This window comes from Lissotriton helveticus, chromosome 11 (assembly GCF_964261635.1).
Source record: "Lissotriton helveticus chromosome 11, aLisHel1.1, whole genome shotgun sequence".
NCBI classification, from domain to species: domain Eukaryota; kingdom Metazoa; phylum Chordata; class Amphibia; order Caudata; family Salamandridae; genus Lissotriton; species Lissotriton helveticus.
Window position 1 is genome coordinate 860,854,064 of NC_136072.1, and position 21,806 is coordinate 860,875,869.

A 21,806-nucleotide genomic window follows, 5' to 3' on the forward strand; every position below is an offset into this window, starting at 1 on the left:
AGTGACCGTTTAGGTTTATTATACAGGGATTATTCCATGCCGATAAATAGACAAACTTTCTTTACCAGCTAGTAAAAATTAACCGATTAAACGAGATGCAGGTAAATGACACCATTTGAATTCAACAGATAATTTTTAATGCAACTACTGACTGTTTATTCAACATGTTTATAATTAGCGGACAAAAACATTTCAATCATTGACACAATGGATTTTTTTATTTACCACCCCTTTTACAACCCCTAAGCCCTCGCTGATCGTGCTCTTTTCATGTTCACTAGAGCACATACGAAAGAAAACACTTCAATACAATTCACATTTTTTAGAAGCTGTTGTAGGTGTTCGCTGCTATGTGCATGTGCTGCAAAAGTTGCAAATATCGATATTTGGCCTCCTCAATCATCATAACTTATGGTTATTCGGCATTATGTAGGCAACAGCCAGGTGAGCCGCAAATAGAAGCAGTCACATATAGTTACCATAATAGACATCATCTAATATATCTATCTTTAGAAAGCTACATTCAGTGACTTTATTGCTTCCCGTCCCAAAAACCCACAGAACTTTTTTAGGAGTCAGTACTCATGCGTAACGTACTCACACTGGTCCAGATTCAAAACAGGAAGTGACTAGGGGTATGTGTGAGTATGAGGCAAGAGTAACACCTCCCCCACCCACCCCCTCTCCGGTTAAAAATGCACAAAGTAATTACAGGAAAAATTAAAGCACTCCTTGGTGTACTAGCTGCTAGTGGATCAGGTCTTGTGGCATGGGCTGTGGCAAAAAAGCTGATGCATTTTGTATGCACAGTTTATACCGTATTTTACATGTCATTCAAAAGAAATCTGCATAAAGTAGATACACAAGTAGATTACACATCTTATAAAGTCTAATTTTGGATATATGTTACTTAAACTAACCCCACCCAATACAGTCTAGCCGAGTGGGCAGAGAAAAAGGATGCAATGTCTTTGTCAATCCGAAAGATCATAGGACAACAAGGAAAAAGTGAATCATTCTACTGTTATCTTGGTTCACAATGAACCAAATATAGCTTGATCACCGAACCAATTGCAGAAATAAGAGCTATCAGCCTTGAATTACGCTGACCAATGTAATCAAAACATTTGGAAACAGACTTCGCTCTCATTAGCACTGCTTATCCTTGGCAAGCACAGCAACAACCATATACTCGGTACAATATATGTTTAGCAGTACCTACGTTTTAACAGATCCAGCTACTGGTAGTAAATACCTCTGCTAAAGAAATTCCCTATATTGTAGAGGGTTACGAATGACCATTTAAGATGGGGGTTGGATTAGAGGCTTACCTTTTAAAAAAAATATATTAATAGATCAAGAGATGAACTGTCCCCTCCTTTGGCAGGTGCTGAAGAGAATGGTGGGCAACTACTACCTTATCACAAAAAGGCAAAATGTATTAAAAATACTTAAGTGCTTTAGGTTTTTCCACACTGCCTACTACTTTCCTGAGAGCTGTTCATAGAGTTTTGGGACATATTCATCCCACTGTGCCTGATAACATGTTCCAGCAACAGGGGTTCCTAGCTTATACTTCGCACGGAAGGATGCTGCACTGAAGAGTCCCCGGTTTTCACCCGACCGATTACTAAGGACAGACTCATCACACTTGATCGGCCCAGGTTGTTCGTACACCAGCCACACGTATCGGTGCAGACCTAAAGGAAGAAAAGTAGACATTACCATAAACGCAGAGGACGCTTCTAGCCAAGTGAATGATGCCTTGAACTCGAGTATACTAAAATGAAAGAACATTTTTTCAACAATTTCCACAATAAACATAATTTTCCTGCAATATGAAATGGGAGACTTCCGAGCAGGATAAAACAATAAAGTAAACCATACACACCACATCACACTGTACAAAATAAGAAAAACACTTACAGCCAGATTCATCAAGCCGAAATCGGCTCGCAAAGGGCCGGATTCTGAGAATCTGGCCCTTTGCGAGCACTATTTTTGCATTTGGGATTCATCATCCCAAATGCAAAAATCGCAATTATAGAAATCGCTAAATTGCGAATAATTGCATTTAAGGAATCTCAATTTGAGATTCCTTAAATGCAATTCATGAACCATTTTAAAATTGCGAATTCGTAATCTGGGGCCGCTATTTACCGCGAAGTCTAAGTACGTGGTAAATAGCGAAAACTTAGAAAAATGCACTTCAGTGCATTTTTCTAAGTTGTATGTTACACACACACATGTCCTTTGGACATGTGTGTGCGCAACACCAGTGTACCCTACCATTTCAGGGGTGCTACCTGGCACCCTTGAATTTGCTTCCTTATTTGCGATTCGCTAATTGCTAATCGCAAATAAGGAATGACTCCCCATTCTGAATGGGAATGCCATTCCTTATTTGCGATTAGCAATTACCGAATCGCAAATAAGGAAGCAGTAGAAATCGCAAAAAATATTGCAATTTCTACATGCATCCTGTTTTGCGAGTCTTTAATAGCGATTCCTTAAAAATCGCTATTAAGGGCTCTCAAAACGGGACTTTGATGAATCTGGGGGTTTGGGCTTTAAAACAAAATATCCCTGTGTGCTGTGTCTAGTACACTAACAAAACTGAAATTTTCAGCATACATAAATTCAGACTTAGCATTGTTATAGTTATATAGAGTGGTTAAAGATTTAACACGTATTTTGCTAGTTGAAAGGAATTTATGTGAAAATTAAACTAGTCTCTATTTCAGGGTGAAATTCACGCCAATCATTTCAATGTTTTATTGTCAGACTGTGAACCTAGACAAAATACACACAAGAATTTACGCAATTAGTGTCCTTAACAAGCTTTTTTACTGTTTGTTATTCAGTTGTTCAACACACCAGAAAATGAAATTGAAAACATGGAGCACTGACTGACAGTTTTAACTGGTTAGCATGTTAAGTTTTTATTAATTTATTGAGATTGAAACCCCATTTTGTGTGGGTTGTGTCCAGTAGCGTATCGTACATCATGAAATGAGGGCGGCGGAGTACGTCCCAAAATAAAAGGAGATGGTCTCACACCAGGCATTTCGTTCTTCAACAAATCCAGAGCCAGAGACAAGCTATGCTTAGACTTAGCCTTGGCAAACATATGCAAAAAAAGGGCAGATTTTCCATATTTGATTTCAACTTCATTGAAAAAAAAAAAGTTGAGTAGGGAGATTGACGATTTGAGTGAAAGGAGAAATAAGGTGAGCAATCCATTTTACTAGGGTTTTGAAAACACTACCCCTTATATACTTTTCGAGAGTCCCTAGGAGGAAAATGTGGCACCTTCCTAGGCATTTTGCCAGAAAATCTACTTCAAGTGGTCCCATTTGAAAAAAATATATAGCTAAGGCAAAATAGTTCGCAAATAACATTACAGGTTGAGGTGCAATTAAAATTCCAACAAAAATAAAGTGGTAGAAATAGAAGGATAAATAGCCCTTCTTGGAGTGATCCAGAAAATGTTTCTCTGGCGGCAACATATTTTCTGTTTAATATATGCACAGATCTTTTATCTGGAATAAAATCACAAAACACTACAGAAAATATTATCTAAAAACATGCCTACCATCCCCTTTAACCCCACGCGTGCGGCGCATTTTCCCGCTGTGCGCTGACTTTTGCGAAAACCCGCGGTTCATGACGAGCTCAGCTCGTCATGAGCGTACGAGAGGCGTAACTCATGACGAGCTGAGCTCGTCATGAGCGTCGAAGGGGTTAAAACTTGTTTACATCTAATATATATTGTATGATTAATTGTCAAATAATTTGGACCCAGTGAGGATTTTATCAAACTTAACTGATTCCTTACTTTTACTTGTTACCAGTATGAGTACTTGCCAACAGCTCTAACTTTCTGATGGATACATCGGCAGTGGATTCCTCACCTTATGACTATCCCCTGCGCCAGCATTCCGCGAAAAAATGTTCCTAGTTCTTCACGCAGACGAGGTCGTCACAATCCCATGGCTCCGCACGCTGCTCCGCATGACGGCACTGGAGCCATAAGAGGACCACGTTGGCGTGATGACGTCAGGAAGCGACCCTTGACCCTGCCTCCAGGCAGGTCGCTCCCCACACCGCGCAGCTCCAACTGACTGCTCCGGTGCTTCTAGCGCAGCTGCTGTCACTGTGACCAGGGTTCAACGCCCGCCGTAGGCTCCGCCTGTTTTTTCCTCTATTTGTTTTATTTTGCTATAATGCCTCTGTTGTATTGTATTGTGCCCGCTTTTGCTGCCAGTATTCGTAATGTTTTCTGCCCGTTTTGTTTTCCCTATTGGTTTATTGTGCTGTATTGCCTCTTTGTTTGTATTGTATTGTGCCTGTTTTTGCTGACAGTATTCATAACGTTTTCTGCCCCCACTGTTCGCCCCTTTGCCTTATGCCCACTCCTCGCTGTTCTTCTCCGATTCCCAGCTCCCGCCGCTGCGGCCCCGCCCCCCTCGTCCTCCATTGGCCTCCCCGCTCCCACCTCCCCTCCCTCCCACCTCCCCTCATATAGAGGTCACACAGCGCTAGAACCCCTGGCCCCCGTGAACACTACACCGCCTGACTCCACTACGATACCAGCACCCTCCACGCACACAACCCCGGACGAGAACACACCTGCTACCAGGCCACCCCGAAGCACACCCAAGGACCCTTCACCTGCCGGAACTGCAGCTTCACGAGCATCCAGCCCCCAAACCACCAACTAAAGAACCCAACTACCTCAGATGCATTCTTCTCAACACCTGCTCCGCCAGCAAACATGCCTTCGAACTCTGGTACCTTCTCAACTCTACCTCCCCAGACGTCGCCTTCCTGACGTAGACCTGGCTGAGCCCAGCCTTAGCTCCCGACATCGCCATAGCCATTGCGGTAGGCTACAAGATCACCCGCAGGGACCGCCCCAATGACGTAGGAGGAGATATCGCCATCGTCCACAGGAACACCATCAGAGTCTCGACCAACACCGACGACACCCTCAGCACCGCCGAACACATGCACTTCCAGATCAACACCGACCCCAACACCACCCTCAGAGGAACCCTCATCTACAGACCCGCCCTGGACCCCGACCACAGTTTAGCGACTCCATCGCCGACTGCATCAGCACACACGTCCTCGCTTCCACGGACTACATCCTCCTCGCGGACCTGAACTTCCACCTTGAGAACAACAACGACACCAACTCCACCACCCTGATCATCAACCTCTCCAACCTTGGACTCAGACAGCTCGTGACAACACAAACCCACGCCGCCGGCCATACGCTCGACCCCATCTTCACCGCAAGCCCCCACGTCTCCTTCAACCACACCACCGAACTCTACTGGACCGACCACTCCTGCATCCACTTCACCTTCAGGAAGCCCACCATGCACCTCCGCACCCAACAGATGCCTCGACGCTGCTAGACGAAGGTCACAGAAGACCAGCTAACCAACACCCTCGCCCAGAGCCCTCCCACCGACACCACCGACCCCGACGCCCACAACCTCAGACAATGGATCAACGACTGCGCCAACACCCTCGCCCCGCTCAAGACTCATTCCAACAAGAAAGCCACCTGGTTCACCGAAGACCTCAGGCCTCCAAACGAACATGCCGAAAACTGGAGAAGAACTGGCTCCGCGAACGAACATCGGACAGCCACGCAGCCCACAAGAACGCCACCTACAGACACCATCAACTCATCAGAGCCGCCAAGAGGGCCTCATTCAAAGACCGCCTGGATAACAATGCACACAACAGCAACGAGCACTTCAACATCGTGAAGGAACTCTCCAACCCCAGTTCAAACACAAAAGATATCCCGTCTTCGCAAGACCTGTGCGACTCGCTTGCCACCTTCTTCCACAGCAAGATCGCCGACATCCACGACAGCTTCAACGCCACGACCGCCCCGACAACCACTGCCCCCTCGACCACCACCTGCACCAACCACCTGCTCTCCTGGACCAGCATCAATTGCACGCGAGGTCATGAACACCATCCACTCCGGGTCACCACTGGACCCATGCCATCACCATGTCTTCAACAAAGCCAGCACAGCCATCGCACCCCATCTCTGTAAAGTAATCAACATCTCCTTCGAGACAGCAACCTTCCCGGACAGCTGGAAGCACGCAGAGATCAACGCCTTACTCAAGAAACCCAAGGCGGATCCCTCAAGGAGAACAGCGCCCTGGATCCGTCTCAATCCGGGTTCCGCAGCAACCACAGCACCGAAACCGCCCTCATCGCCGCCACCGATGACATCAGGACCCTGCTGGACAATGGAGAAACAGCAGCCCTCATCCTCCTGGACCTATCAGCTGCCTTCGACACTGTCTTCCACAGTACACTACGAACACGCCTACACACCGCCGGGATCCAAGAGAAGGCCCTGGACTGGACCACATTCTTCCTCTCCGGCAGAACTCAGAGCGTCCGCCTCCCCCCGTTCCGCTCCACTGCCACCAAAATCATCTGCGGCGTACCCCAGGGCTCTTCCCTCAGCCCAACGCTGTTCAACATCTACATGGCACCCCTCGCCCACGTCACCCGACAGCACAACCTCAACATCATCTCCTACGCCGAAGACACCCAGCTAATCATCTCCCTCACCAAAGACACTCACACTGCCAAAACCAACCTCCACGAAGGGATGAAGGCCGTCGCCGAATGGCTGAGGAACAGATGACTGAAGCTAAACTCGGACAAGACGGCGGTCCTCATCCTCGGCTCCACCCCTTCAGCCTGGGACGACTCCTGGTGGCCGAAAACACTAGGAACATCCCCGACACCCACCGACCACGCACGCCACCTAGGGGTGTTCCTCGACTCCACCCTCTTGATGACTAAGCAGGTCAACGCCATCTCCTAATCCTGCTTCAACACCCTCCGAATGATCCGCAGGATCTTCAAGTGTATCCGCACCGAGACGAGAAGAACAGTCACCCAGGCCCTCGTCAACAGCAGGCTGGACTACGGAAACGCCTTCTACGAAGGAACGTCGGCCAAGCTCCTGAGACGTTTGCAAAGCATACAGAAAGCGTCGACACATCGGATCCTCGACATCCACAGCCGCAGCCATGTTACACCCCAACTGAGAGACCTGCAGTGGCTCCCCGTCAACAAGAGGATAAGCTTCAAACTCCTCATCCACACACACAAAGCTCTCCACAAGACCGGCCCAGCATACCTCAACAGACTACTCAACTTCTACACCCCCACCCGCCATCTCCGGTCTGCCAGCCTCGCCCTCGCCACTGTCCTTCGCATCCGAAGAACGACCGCTGGTGGCAGATCCTGCTCCCACCTCGCCGCCAAGACCTGGAACACCCTCCCCACCAACCTATGGCAGTCCCAAGACCTACTGGCCTTCAGAAGACTCCTCAAGACCTGGCTCTTCGATCACTAGCAGCACCCCCCCCAGCGCCTTGAGACCCTCACGGGTATGTAGTGCGCTTTATAAGTGTCATGATTGACTGATTGATTGATCAGTTCCACCAGAAAAAGCATTACAGAAGGTAAGTACCTTGTTCTTCTGTGCTACCATATCATGGTCGGACCAAATCCAGGCTGCACAATGTGTCATTAAAACATTTTATCCAGGGCAGGCTCAGCGACTTATCATAACTTAACGGATCGCTTAAGCTGTCCATGTAAAATTTCAGTTTTGGATTAGCTGACAGGCATGCCGAAAGATTTACTAGCCTAAAACCCTATAGATCTCATATACTTGGCACTCCAGCTTCTTCCTGCAATAATAACAGGGGACAAAGTCATCAAATGCCATCTGTATTAGGAAGCTCTTCTAACAATTGACTAGTTTCTTAGTATTTCAATCCCCCCTTTTTTCTGCTCTATGGAGCGGAAGGTTCAGTTTTGGCCTAACAGGTTCAAAGCAGGCCTCCACCATCAAACGAATTCTATACTGAAAGTATCTGCTAAGTATTGGACAGCACAGTAACACTCTTAGATATATGGGGTCACCAATCTCGTCTGGGGTCAAAAAATTGAGTCCCCGAAAATTGAAAGATGCTTCACAATGATTAGAATGTTACAGTTCTCGTTAATCCTGAGGTTCTTATGTGCATGATACTGCATGTGTCTTGGAGATGTCACACCATTATGGACATTTCTAATTTGAAAGCGCACAAGTATATTTGCATGAGTTGGTTTGTAAATGTTTTAGCCAAGGAACTTTTTCGCTTTGTTTTATTTGTTCAATAGTGGTCACAGTGCTAGATGGATAATGCTTAAGGCATCTTTCATGAGGTAGGGTTGTGGAGAGTGGTTACTAAGCCAGGCCAATATGTTATTGGGAGTCCCGTCCATATGCTTGTCATAAGAGATAGGGTTTCAGTCCTATGCAGTACTTAAAAACATCTTCTAGACAAATGTCCATATGGATGAGCGATGTTGTAAAGAAAAGTCCTCCCTCATTTCCGAAATGATTGGATGTTGCTTGCTAGACTACAGTTTTGTTTTGAGAAAGTCACCTTTGGGTGTCTGGTCCAATGGCCGTAAAGTCGCCCTTGGAAAGAGAGATGGAGTAACCCAAGTGGTACTATGTGGTCCTCTGAGGTGGTTTTGAATTCAACCCTCTGCCAATTTGGGAGTTAGTGAAATGGCTTCAGAATTGGCTAGAGCAGCCTGCCTGCTTCAAGCTGAGGATACGTTTGGTGGCACAAACCTGGACTCTCGAGTTAGGTCAGTATTTTGGCAGGGATCCTGCAAAAACTAGTAAATGCAGCAAACAACCACTACAATGAGTTGTATGTGGTAGAAAGAGTTTTTGATCAGGTGTTTTTGAACCATGAATTAGAGTTAAATAAAGATTAGTTACAAGTTCACAGAGGAGGGCTGTGAAGGAGAGTTGATGGATGGTCATCATTTCAATGGAAGCTAGGTGGGGGTCACCAGCTAGAAGTCGCGGGCTTACATCACTGAGGTATTACAATAGAAAGGATTTAGGTGCATTGACCAAGAATATAGGTGAAGCAGTTCATGACTGTAAATATGCTCCCAAGCTTCTAATATTCTGATGCAGAACTGGGTATCATCTGCAAACGTGCAGTAGCTTGTTGAAGACTGTGATATAGGGTGTCATGCAGCAGCTGCGAATGATCGGATGCAATGAAATCTCTTGGTTTGCAATGATAGTAGATGATGGCAGTAACTTAGACATAGACATTACTGAGCTACCAGGCAGGATGACATTTTGTACCAGTGGGAAAGTTCAGAAGAGGCCTTGCAAAAATTCGGTGGGTGTGAAAACAGTACTGCAGTTCTCTACTGCCTTCTGTATCTACAGGTAGGCACAAAACAAACGCTTTTTGAGGATTACTTGAGCCCTAAAAGTGCCAAAACCAGCTGATAAAGCAGGCATTGATAACGCTTCGAAGAAAGGCAGTGCAAGTCTTTGATGAAACACCAATGTCACAATCTTTATAATTCGAGAAAGCACGTTTTTTTTACTGATGTGTGCCCCTTGATGCTTTGGAGAACACGTTTGCAGTTCCAGAAATATGTAGTACCACAACATCCTGCTGCTCGGCATCCAAGTCATCAAATGAAGGGGCACTCATCTGTGTGATAGTACTTAGCCTTTCTCCTCTGATATAAGGAGTAGGGATAGCGTCATAGGTTCATGCACTCAACTGGTTATGGTCTATGAACCAGAAATGACTCAGCTCCCGGTTTCCTCTGGTCTATCACATTCAGCATGCAGGAAAGGGATCAGAAATTCTAGTTGTTACCTATCATGAATCGTTCTTGTGTGGGTTTCGCTTCTGAAGATGTCCTGCAGCTTTTGAGCTCTTACTGGTGGCAAAGACATTCTGTTTCTGCTGAGTGCATTGGCAAGATCATCGACCTAGACCAACTTATACTCCATCTCAATAGAATTCTTGTACTGCATGGGCAAGTGCCTAAGCGCTTGTGCTACCTTTGAGAACATACACAATGTTGTGTCTCCTTTTTTCTGGTGTACTATATTGAGGCCCCATGCTCTGCTCCAGTGCCAAGAGGGATCCACCTGAATAGGGGGAAATCATTACGAGCCAGAATAATGGCTCAGAACTTTAGATATTGACATCCACGCAAGTTCTCGCTGGAAGACCAAAAGCCTAGGCTTGACAGGTCCTTGGGGTGTTTCTTGCAACCATCCAGCTCTCATCCATGATCAGAATTAAGTTTGGATTCATGGCCTGGAAAAGCAATACTTTCACAAAGTTTCTGGCATCAGGTTACTTATCTACATTTGCTATTGCTATTAACTTCTCATCTAGGTATCCACCTACCTCTACAACTGTCAAGTTATTCTTACACCTTTCATGTATCCAGCTGACAATGCAGTAGGAGTGGAATGCATTATCAGAGTGCCCCTTAAGAGGGGCTTGTACTGCTGCACCATACCCATTTTTCTTTAAGGTTCATTCTTTTCTGCTTCCTGGCTTCAAATAGTAATGCCGTGGCTTGCAACTTGTTTAGTTTGGCCGTAGGGAATATAGGAGCATGGGTGTATCTACGTGAAGGTTTGCTCTAGTGCAATGGAAGAGCTTTATGGCTGTTTAGATTTAGAGAGACCAATTTAATTTTTGTGATTTCTGGATGACTTCACTGTTAGTAACCAGTCATTCAAACACAAGTAGACATGGTAGATAATCCTAGAAGGCAACTTGAGGCAGAATGGTGGAATTCAGATTTGGTAATGCTGGCCTCTGATTTCAATGCAAATACATTTCTGATGTCTTGGGTGGACACATGTGGAAGTCATGAGAGGCAAGGTATTCATTTTGCTTAAGAAGGGAGATGTCTTACAACGGAACAACTGTTACTGGTCTATTTATTGAGGTGGTGCAAATGAGGAAAGTGGGCACAACCCTTCTACAGTGCCATAAATGACTCACTAGCCCCTTCCTCACCAGGGCAGCGTGTCTGGAAAGGATATGCTTGTAAACTCTCATGAAACAAACTCCTTTATAAATTATACAAAGATCTGCCATCGGAAAAAAGCCATGACCTGAAAGGAAATAGAAATGAGGACATTGGGGTGCTCCCGCCCTATGCAATTAATGCACTGAAAGCAAACTTTTGCAGTCTGAGGCTGGAACTAATGTCATCCACTGAAAGCGATTATAAGGTGCGCAAGCGAAGGCTTAGCTTGTTCAGCTGTAGGACAAACTAAAAAGTGTTGTGCACAGAGGTCAGTCTTTCTGTGTAAAATATCCTTCTCCTGCAACAGAAGAAAAGAACTGCGGCAAACAAAGGTAGAGGTTGCATAATGTGGTCTATAATAACGCAGGTGACTGAAGTCCTATTCAAAGTTTAAGCTCTTGCCGCTGCAAATATATTCTCCTTCCCTGGCTTGCGGATGTTAGTGCATTACATAAGCCTGAGGGAAGGGAGACTGGATGTACCAGTACTGCTGCATTTTAAGCATACCAAGGTCTCCCAGGCTGACACTGGTAAACACCTGAAAAGCTCCGCGGTTCCATGAATGATAAAACGCTGGAAAAGTCACCACTAGCTTATTCAGATCGTAGCTTTCTGATCTTGCTTAAGTCAACATCGGAAATTAAGTAAACCAACGTTCCTCAAACGCGTAATATTCTCAGTGAAAAAAACGAAGTCTACTGAAACTTAATAAACCAATCAATTTTGAAACAACTATTGGCAAAAATACCAGATTTGGCCTTTCCACGCTGGTTAATTTGTTGTAATTCATTATGAACATATTCAAGAAAAAATAGAACTGTGCTGTCACCTACACGTGGCCACTTTATTCTTGCAATACAAATTTTAAAAACATATACTGATGCAGCTGTTTTACTAGTATTTTTTTTTAAATAGGTCTTGCAAATGAGTCATGATTTGTTTATTTGTGAAGGAGACAAGACTAAATAATAACCTAACCCAGCACTCAAATTGTAGGTAGCTACAATTTAAACTAAAAAGTTAAAGTAGTACAGGCAAAATAAACAGCATGTTTTTAAAGTGAATATAAAAAATGAAATAAACAGTTTGAACCAGCTTTGCAACAGAAGAGAAAGGAACTATTTTTAGGAAGATGTTAACGTGCGCAGGTGCTATGCAGTCACTCAAATTGAAGGAAGCCATTGCTTGATGTCGGCTCACCCATAGCCCCATGCTCTATGTTACGATGGGCGGAAGCAGAATGTGAACAATTTAACAAACCAATAAATGAGCCAGATTACCAAAAGGCTATGTAAATTATGCATAATGTTTGGCAACAGGACTCCATGATTAAACATCAGAATAACTTTTGAAGAGTTCTACATGAAAAGAAGTAATGATTTGTGTTTGAAAACTGACAGGCTAACTTATTAAATGTGCATTTTAATTTCTGAGACGTTGCAAAAAGCTGATTTTGTACTTCATGTACTAAAAAAATTAACTAAAAAATAAACCTAGTTCTAGTCAAATTGCAACCCAAACAAATATCTAAGGACACTCACCTGTTCCTTTTGGAGGTCCAGAACCAACATAATCTGATTGGACAAATCCAGTACTCAGGTCATTCCCCTTAACATTTACCACAAGGTAGTGATGCCATTCCCTAAAAGTAAACCAAAGGGTTGTTCTGAGCTTTCTATTTTTAAGACAAACAATAAAAATCAACAGTAATCAAACATCCTAGATGTTAGCAATTGAACCTGCTAAACTGGTTGACAATCTGTACATGCCAAGATTTAAAACCGGCTTGTATTTGTGAAAATACATTTGTCTACCTTCTTACAAGCTTGCAGTAGTACTGGAACAATTTTCAGAGTGGGAGTGCTGTCATTAATGTTATATCTCTGAAGTCATAGAGATTGTGGACAATCCAAATGTCGCACATAAAAAAAGTGTAGCAAATGTACCATGCACCATCAGCAGGAGAGCAGTATGGGTGTGGTATGTAGGCGGCGGTGCATTTTAGAGCACTGGTGTGGTATTGCTCTGTCACTTACAGACAGAACATTTCCCACTGATGTGGTTCTAAATTTCCACAGAAATGCAGATTTACTGGTAAAACTAGATAGTGTTCAAACAACAGTGTGTGATAATTTATGCTGACAGGCTGGATCCTGAACATTCCCTACGGCTCTTTCAAACCTGAGTTAATGCAATAAATAGTTGCAGAAGTCTGAAAAATAAAACAAAAATTAAGCTACTTAAGTCACGCAAGACTCACAGTTTGCATGACACTGGTGTATTTTGAGTGATTATTGTTTTGGTCAGATCAAGAAGGCCACCAACGCCCAACTCTGAGTTCTTTGAAGCCAACCATGTCCTGGACATCTCCCAATCTGGCTTCTGAAGCAACCACAGCACTAAGACCGCCCTCCTGGCAGCCACCGACAACACCTGCTCCCTCTTCGACCAAGGCAAAAAAGCAGCCCTTATCCTTCTGGACCTCTCGCCCGCCTTAGACGCCGTCTCCCACTGCAACGTAAACACGAGACTCCATGATGCCAGCATCTGTGCCAAAACCCTGGACTGGATCTGCTCCTTCCTCACCTTCTTGGTTAGGATGATTTCATATTTCTGGTCCTTAATAACATTTCATCCATCCAATGTTAGACAAGACAGTTCCACAGCATTAAAGATTTTAGGGGAGTCAGAGTGATTAGCCATTCAAGGTTCTGATGTACATTGCACCCACCAACTTTTCAAACCACATCCTTTCTTCTCTTCTATACCAGGGAATGCATATGCAGCACCAACCTGTGTGTAGAAAGACTAAACTGGTGCGGCACACGGGGTTAAATGTTTGATGTATGCTAAAGAGACCTCAACAACAATTTTCACCATATGCAAGCCAAAACCATTATGCTTGTTTAACAGGTGCTCTACAAAAACTGATAAGGACTTATGCTCTACGGCAGTAACCCACCAGATCCACCACTTGCACCTGTGTTCCTTTGTAAAGGCTGATCGCGTATAAGTTCTTTTTTTTATCATATTAACGCCATTCTCTCTTACCTAAATTTAGGAGTTTTCCTGCTGGGGGCATCAGGGTCAGTCAGAATCACAGTATAAAGCTTGTCTGTGTCCATCCCATCCCATTCAATTAGCGTTGGTTTGTTCTGAACCTGCAACAATTCAAGAATATAACCTTAGCATTGGCCGGATTTTCGAAAAGTAAATTACAACTGTAGAAAAACAGAGGCACGTTTTTTTGTAAATCTTTGCATCAGGGCAGAACAATATTGCATGCAAGCAAATATAACTATTGTCACCCCCAATTGAAGGGTAGGGACAGTATAAAGCAGCCAGGGGTTACAGGGCCTTAATTATGGTGGAGGGCGTACGTTTTTTATAAATCTTTGCATCAGGGCAGAACAAAATTGCATGCAAGCAAATATAACTATTGTCACACCCAATTGAAGGGTGGGGAGGGTATACAGCAGTAAGGGGTTACAGGGCCTTAATTATGGTGGAGGTCGTTTGCCACTGGTTGGGGTGTGTTTTACCATTGGTTTTGCAAACTGGGTATCTCAGGGTATCGAGGCTGCACAATCAAAGTCTTTTCAGTGAGGTAGTGAGTGGTTCAAGAGCTCAGATTTCAGCAATCAACAAACAGACACAATAACGTATTGCCCAGGCTATTGCTTATCTTTTAGTTAAAAGTACTTTATTCTCTCAGCAAAGCTAAATACCACACAATTCACTATGAATTACATTTACAGGGTTGTAATCCCAATAACTACGATATTCAGTAAGCGCTACACCCTTCTTCTTGCACCTTCTCTCTCTCCCCTCTGGATTTCCAATGACTACATTATATGGTACACTGTGGCGATATTTCAAGTTTCACCACTGTTCGAATGCACAACTCAGTTTGTTACCTTCTTACGCCTTGTGCTGACACGCCAAAAATATCTTAAATCCACATGGCAGAATCTTCTGTGCGTTGCGTTCTAGTCTCTCAGCACTGCTTTTACCTGCTATATGGTGTTGCGGTACAAGTGGGGTGACTTGCATAGCCATCCTCGCAGAAGTGGCCTCTTGTTGGAACAGGGACCGCAAGGTGGAGTCGGCTCAGCAGGTTCACACAACGACACTCCTCTTCGGCAGTGGGAGCGTGCTCGAGCTGAGCAGTGCAGACAGGTGCTTAGGTATCGATGTTCCAGCCTCCGGGCTTGAGTCATCTATGGTGGTGGCTTCAGCAGTTGCAGACTCCAGGCCAAGCAGGGCTTTCAACTCCGACAGCAACGCAGCTCTTCTTCCTGACATTGACAGTGGCAACACCAGTTTTTGATGCTCACTGCAGACCTTTGGATGACACAGTAATGCTTATTCTTGCAAAGTCTTGATGCAGCTCACCACAGGAACAGATCAGAGAGACAAGAGGAAACTCACTGCATGGGCTGCTCCTGACTGTGCTCCCTTTTGCGGCCATCTTTCTCTGGGTGCTTCTCACCCTAGAACTTGATGGGTTTCTACTCCTGAACAATCTTTCCTCCAGCACGGCCAGGCAACCTCCTTCCGCAACCAGGCAGGCTTCTAGGCACTAGGCAGACCCAAAGCACCGACAGTAGAAAATGCAGGCTTACATTTATGTCCCTAACCTCTGGGAAAAGGGCTGTCTGGCAGACTTCAACTCTGGTTACACATTAGTTCTTCTATATAAACTGGGTTAGTAAACCCTATCCTCCATGAGACCAAATGAAAAGATCTGGTCACGCTAATGTCTCACATAAACTTGGTAAACTGCCACCACCGCTCCACGTGATGCACCCAGGGCAGGGACAATAGTTCAGTGCCCGCTATGAGGGCATGCTTGGTGCACCCTCCAGGTCACAGAACAGGTTCTGAACCTCCAATTACCAGGGACAGACCTAGACCTAAAGTAGGGCCAAAGAAAGTCAGGATAAGGCACTCAGAGCAGATGTACACTGTAATGTTTGTAATTTTTCACAATAGGCCACACCTAAACCGTGCACTCCTGAGAGGAGACAAATACACTGCTACACCTTTAAATAACACATGTAAAACAGCACTCCCAAAAGACAAGGCGATAAAATTAGACCCAGCACTCTCTTAAGGCGAAGCAAGAAAACAAATTCAAGTGCATTTAAAGTGACACACACGTATTTATTTGTTCAATATTTTGGAAGGGAAGACAAAATATATCGGTTAATGCAGACTCCCAAATATCAAGTTACTCAAGCACAATACCAGAATAACATGTAGCATATATACATGTAGCAAAGAAACTTAGAAATGATATACACAAAGTAAGCAACACCTCTCCGATCGATCATGCAACATCCTTGCCAACTCAAGCTGGAGGAGCCCTTGACAGCCCAGGAGGGAGTTCGACCGGGACTCAAATCCACATTTTGTGGCAGTACGTCTACTTCACAAAGGAGCTTATAGCTGCCTGTGAAGACTCCCCGCATTTAATACCTTTTACTCAACCTGAGGCGAAGGTTCTAGAAACCTCACCCCCTTTCTTCTGTTGTGAAAAACCGAGCTGACCGTACTGGTCTGTGTCAAGGTCAAGACAGAAGCTGGCCAGGCCTTTGTATTTTGACTCCGAGAGGGAACTGTAAATTCCACTCATTCACCTGGCAACAAGTCTCTGCCCTGAAAGTTACCAAGCATGCACCCCCCCACAACATGTTCCAGTTCACTCTGATCGGTGAGAAGAAACCAAGTGAAGAGCGAAAACATCCCCTCCTCACTCTGCAGCCACATGCGAGCACAGAAAATTGAGTCAGTAGGACAAGATGGAGTCAACACAGAAAATGGAGTCAATTCTGCCAAATGGAGTCAACGGTCAATATATAATTCTTAATATCATTAAACACTCCTGTTTACCATGCGGAGGCACTCCAGTCACAAAGTTGTATACACAATTTACCACAGGGGACCTACTGCATATCATAAACAGTTGCAACTGCACTAGTATACTTGTGAAGTCTTTGGGTTTCTGTTTTTGCCCCTGTCCAGAGAAGGATTTCTTACTCACTCCATGTTTTTTGATGCAAAAAACACGATCATTCCTCACACTTTTTGCCACATTCTGTTGTTTATCTCTCATGCGTGCAAATCCAATATCATGCACCACCAATACCAGACTACCACTGATTCCACACCACAGTACTGAACAACCACTAATACTGGCACCACATCACAGATAACAACAAAACTATAGTCAACAGAACAGCTGCCGGTACCACTAATTGCACCACCTTTACCATCACCGTTACCAAAGCCAGTAGGTCTGGCTTTAATGTGCTATCTTGTGAAATACATTTCTGCATGATTGCATTTGCGTGTGTTGACACAACACATTTAGCCACACGTCATTCTTTTCAAATCCACTTAGAGGAACATCTTCTCTTTCTCTTCAACACACTTTTTTATGCAGACAGTAACAAACCTTGTGCTTTGGTCAAGGAAGCTCCCACGCCAAAATAAATTAGCATCAAATGCGTGGAATGATTAAAACTGCAGACAAGTATATGGAAACATGAAACTGTCTTTCAAGCCATGGACATTTTTGCACAAAAAGGCAGGGGAATTCTGCTGAACGCTTAGACCGCAACGCCTCTTCTTATTGGTATGTAAAAGCAGAGGAGTTTTTTCCACGGCACTGCTATAAATGGTTTTTGTGACATTGTACAAGCATTGACAAATCTAATTGCTTTGAGAAGTGCTCCTTCACAATACGAAGACAACCATGCGCACATACCAAGACACCTGCAGGTACACATTTTTATGTAGTCCAACAGACAGTCAGGCGCTCACACACAGTCCTAAGGTTACACATAAACCCTGTGCAGCATAAGGCATAGTGTGGCTGTTTTTAAACAGAACAATAAGATACACACAACCTTGGTTGGCTTGGCAACAGGTCAGCAACCAGGCCCATTACGCTGACCTCTGTTGAGCACTGTGATGAACTGGCTCACTTTTTCCAGAAACAAAATATGGACATCTAATTACATGGATTTTGGTCCCAGCAAACCTCTTTCGGATTCACAAGTGTTCTCTCTTGGTATTTCCAACTCCCACTGTGTGTGCGGTAAAACAATGTAAAATCGGTCAGTATTGAGGGCAGAGCACTGCACTGGCTTTTCTCCTTCCAGGATAATCGCACATTCCAGGTCCAAGATCAGTCATGTCTCACTGCTAGTCTCCCTCTCTGCTGTGGGGTTCCTCAGGGCTCCTCGCTGAGCCCCACTCAGTTCAACCTTAATCTTCTTCCCCTTGCTGATATCATTCCAACATATGGGCTGCTGTTGGTTTCCTATGCCGACGACACCCAGCTGGTCGTGTCGCTCTCTCCGGACTCCAGGTCTGGTCACCTATCCATGACCTCTTGTCTTAAGGAAGTAGCCAGTTGTATGGCTGGCTGCAAACTTAAACTCAATGAGGACAAGACAGAAGTCATGCTGTTAGGAAACAACTTCTGTGGCAATGTCCCAAGACCACTTCCAGACTGCCTAAGTCAAATGACCACCCCTAAAAATTTGCTAAAGAGCCTTGGGATATGGCTTGATGTTGGTCTCACTATAGAACTTCAAGACAAAAAAATTGCCTGTAGCGGGTATGGTACCCTGAGATTGCTGAGAAAGGTTCTCAGCCTTCTTCCCTTCAATGCGAGAAGAGTTATTATTCAGGCCCTTGCGCTATCTTGTCTCGACTATGGGAATGTCATATTTCTTGGTTCACCCCGTTACGATGTCAGGAGGTTGCATACTGTGCAAAATGCTACTCCTGATGAACATTTCCAAACATTGAGCTATCTCCACTAGCTTCCAGTAGAAAGCTGAGGGCAGTTCAAGACTTTTCGCATTATACAGGGTAATTAATTAAAAAAAATAATCCTTCTTTGTTAAGATCTATAGCCTCCCCATATTTGCAGGTGAGAGTCCTCAGATCTTCTCTCGCTCACCTACTGATGGACCCCAGGATTCGTAGATCTCACTGGGTAGGCTGTTCATTTCCTTCCTGGCCCCTAGAATCTGGAACACTTTAACCCTGGAACTGCGCCAATTGGGGCAGGAACTCCCTTTCTGCAAGGCCTAGAAGACTGAGCATAATTTCCTTGTCAGTCTGGTTTTACCATATATTGTGCCTGTCGCAGCGCTGGGAGGCCTCCGGGTAGCCATGCGCTTGGAAGACCGCACAAATAGAATGTCAGGTCATAAAGAGCATGCTGGGTTCGCTGTAGCACTTGCTTTCAGGCATTGCTCCAAGTAAAACAGATAAAAAAATATGAAATAAAAATAGTGCCCTCAGCTCACGCATTAACTTGCGGTCTCTGTGTGCCTTTTATCAAAATTATGCCCTAAATAGGCGTCAGATTTCAGAGACAGCCGACTAAATACTGCCACTCTTTTCTACAGACTCAGGTGTCCATCGGCTGAAGCAAAGATGTACTCTACCACAGCACTTCACAAGGTGGTCAAGAGATAAATCTGACGATGAAAGCATTCTAGTTTCTCACTTCTCATATAAAGCAAAGGGTTTATAAAGAATAAGTGAATGAAATGGATGCGTTATCAGACAAGACACTAAATATCTTGCATCCTTTATTGTATTCAATCAATGCAGACATGGGTGGAAGCTATAAAGCATTTTACTCTGTATCCAATGCACATGGGTCACTCCGCTATTGCTCTAAGGGTGACAAGACCTCTAAAACGAGGTGGATGCACTATATTCCTCACTCGTTTTCTTTTCGCTAAACGGCTATGCAGCGGCCTAAGTCAGGATAGTGGCATCACTCTGGCCAGTCACAGAGGATATTACAAAGACACTTACTTGGATAGCCTACATTGCAATCCATCACTTACTGATGTATTTTACCGCTTAACACGCTCATGCAGTAGAGCGCGTTGCCAACATGTTTTTTGTCATTCAGATATACCCCCAAAGAATTCCAATTTGCTACAGGATAAACTAAATACTAATGCAGGGAGCCCATTGAATGTTCAGAGAGGGGGAGGGCTGGAGGGGGTATAATATCTACCTGCAACTCTTTTGCATTTCGTAACCATGAAAAAGGCTGGGTGCTCTGCCAACTCCGTCAGAGGTGCTCAACTCTTATTCTTGTGTGGCTATTTCCCCTGAAGTGTTTCCTCTGAAGCAAGTCAAGTAGCTGGATTCTGAGAAGACTCAACCCAAGAAAGGCAAACGACGTACATACCGGTGCCAAGATACCTTTAACACGACAGTCACCCAAACATAATACTGTATTTGCTAAAGGTCGCTAATACTCGGCGAGCAAGCGTACACCCATCTCTCCACTACAGAACACTCCAGGTTCACTTAGCCTGTTAGGCACATATCAGATCAGTTTTACTTGGCATCCCAGCGGTAAGTACTTTATGCGTCAGTGCCTTGTTACGTGGCAACTGACACATGATCGTGAGTAAAATTAGCGCCCCACGCTCTTCGTGCACATCTAATGCTGCTGAGTAGAGTGAGAAGGAAGCACGTACAATAGGAACTCCCTGCAGGTGCCAGTTCAATTAGTCACTGTCATAATTTCTTATCCTGGGGTATTAAATAATTACGAGCTCCGCCCTGCAGCACTGCCTTTAGACGCCAAGAACGCAGCGGGTGCGATAGCCATGTTTCTAGCATTCAAGTGCTCCAGACACCTACAGAAGCCCCGTCACTGCCCGCGAAGTGCTATCAAGCTAGAACTAGTGCGCATTGGCTATTTGCAGGGTGTCTTGTCTGCCCTTAAACACCCGAAAGTGGCAGGGGCCAAGGTCGCCGATTCATGAGACACACTAATACTTTTTGGGTGGCTATAGGTGTACAGGATACCATTAAAACGACAGCATACGGTGAGTTATGAAAATTCCAAGAACGGGGTGAGGAGCGTATGAGTTTCTTGCTAGTGAAGGGGACAGTTGCCGAACTGCACTCTATTATTGAACGGCCCCGTTCGTTACCTGGGTGGGGGTCAGCTCCTTCCCCAGCTCGTCCAACTCCAAATTCCCGTAGCGGACCTGGAGAGGATGCATCGGCTTCTCTTCCACCTCATTGAGGCTCAGTGGTCCACTCCACGCGGCCAGGTCGAGCGGCATGGTGGGCAACGGGAGGAATGCACAAAGAAAGCACGTCAGAAAAAAAATCGAACGGCGACAATTCCAGTGCATGGACGACATCGTAAATCCCACCCCTCGCATGAGTGAAGAGTTACTTATCCAATAGGGACCCGACAAATGATCACCGAGGACCGGGCTCCGTGTTCTTATTGGTAATCTACTGTACGTCTGACCTAGCCTGTCTTCGGCCACTCCAGGATTGGCTTTTCTCGGGAAAAGGGCGAGAGGAGGGGCTGTTAGTCCAATGTGCACAGTGCGGCTTTGCTGCCCACAGAACGTTCTGGAGAAGCAACTACTTCCCAGTGAAACTGTTGGCTCTTGAATGAGAAACAGGATACTGGGCGTCAGAGAGAGGCTAGAGAGTGGCAGCTCTTCAAGTACATTTAACTGGTCCATATTTTTATATTTCGCCATCAGCGAAAATAATTCGAAAATGAATTTTTATATCCAAGCCACAAAAAAAAAGAGAGATTCTCTTTTGTAATTTAGACCTAAAATGCCAAAAACATGACAAAGTTAAAATAAACGTATTTTGGAACAGCCTATTGTATTGTAATTGCATTTATATATACTATCCCATGAGGTGTCGAATCGCTTTTCCGGCAAGTAGCACGCTACTCCGGAACCCATAAAGGATTAGTGGTGAATGGAAAATTTGCTAACATTCGTGGCAAGAATTTTCAATTCTATTAAGGACAGGAGGCGAGGATTATGCTTACT

The 21,806-nt window shown here is 44.8% G+C and overlaps 1 protein-coding gene across 1 annotated transcript; it reads right to left on the reverse strand.

Annotated features, from left to right (window-relative positions):
* Positions 1–114: 114 nt before the first annotated feature.
* On the reverse strand, positions 115–21,267 carry PEBP1 (phosphatidylethanolamine binding protein 1). The gene is made up of 4 exons (XM_078667099.1): positions 20,931–21,267; positions 13,990–14,099; positions 12,480–12,580; positions 115–1,700 (listed from the first exon to the last, which is right to left on the reverse strand). The coding sequence occupies exons 1-4, from the start codon at positions 21,165–21,167 to the stop codon at positions 1,483–1,485; spliced, it is 666 nt and encodes a 221-aa protein (XP_078523225.1). The 5' UTR covers positions 21,168–21,267; the 3' UTR covers positions 115–1,482.
* Between the last annotated feature and the right edge of the window lie 539 nt (positions 21,268–21,806).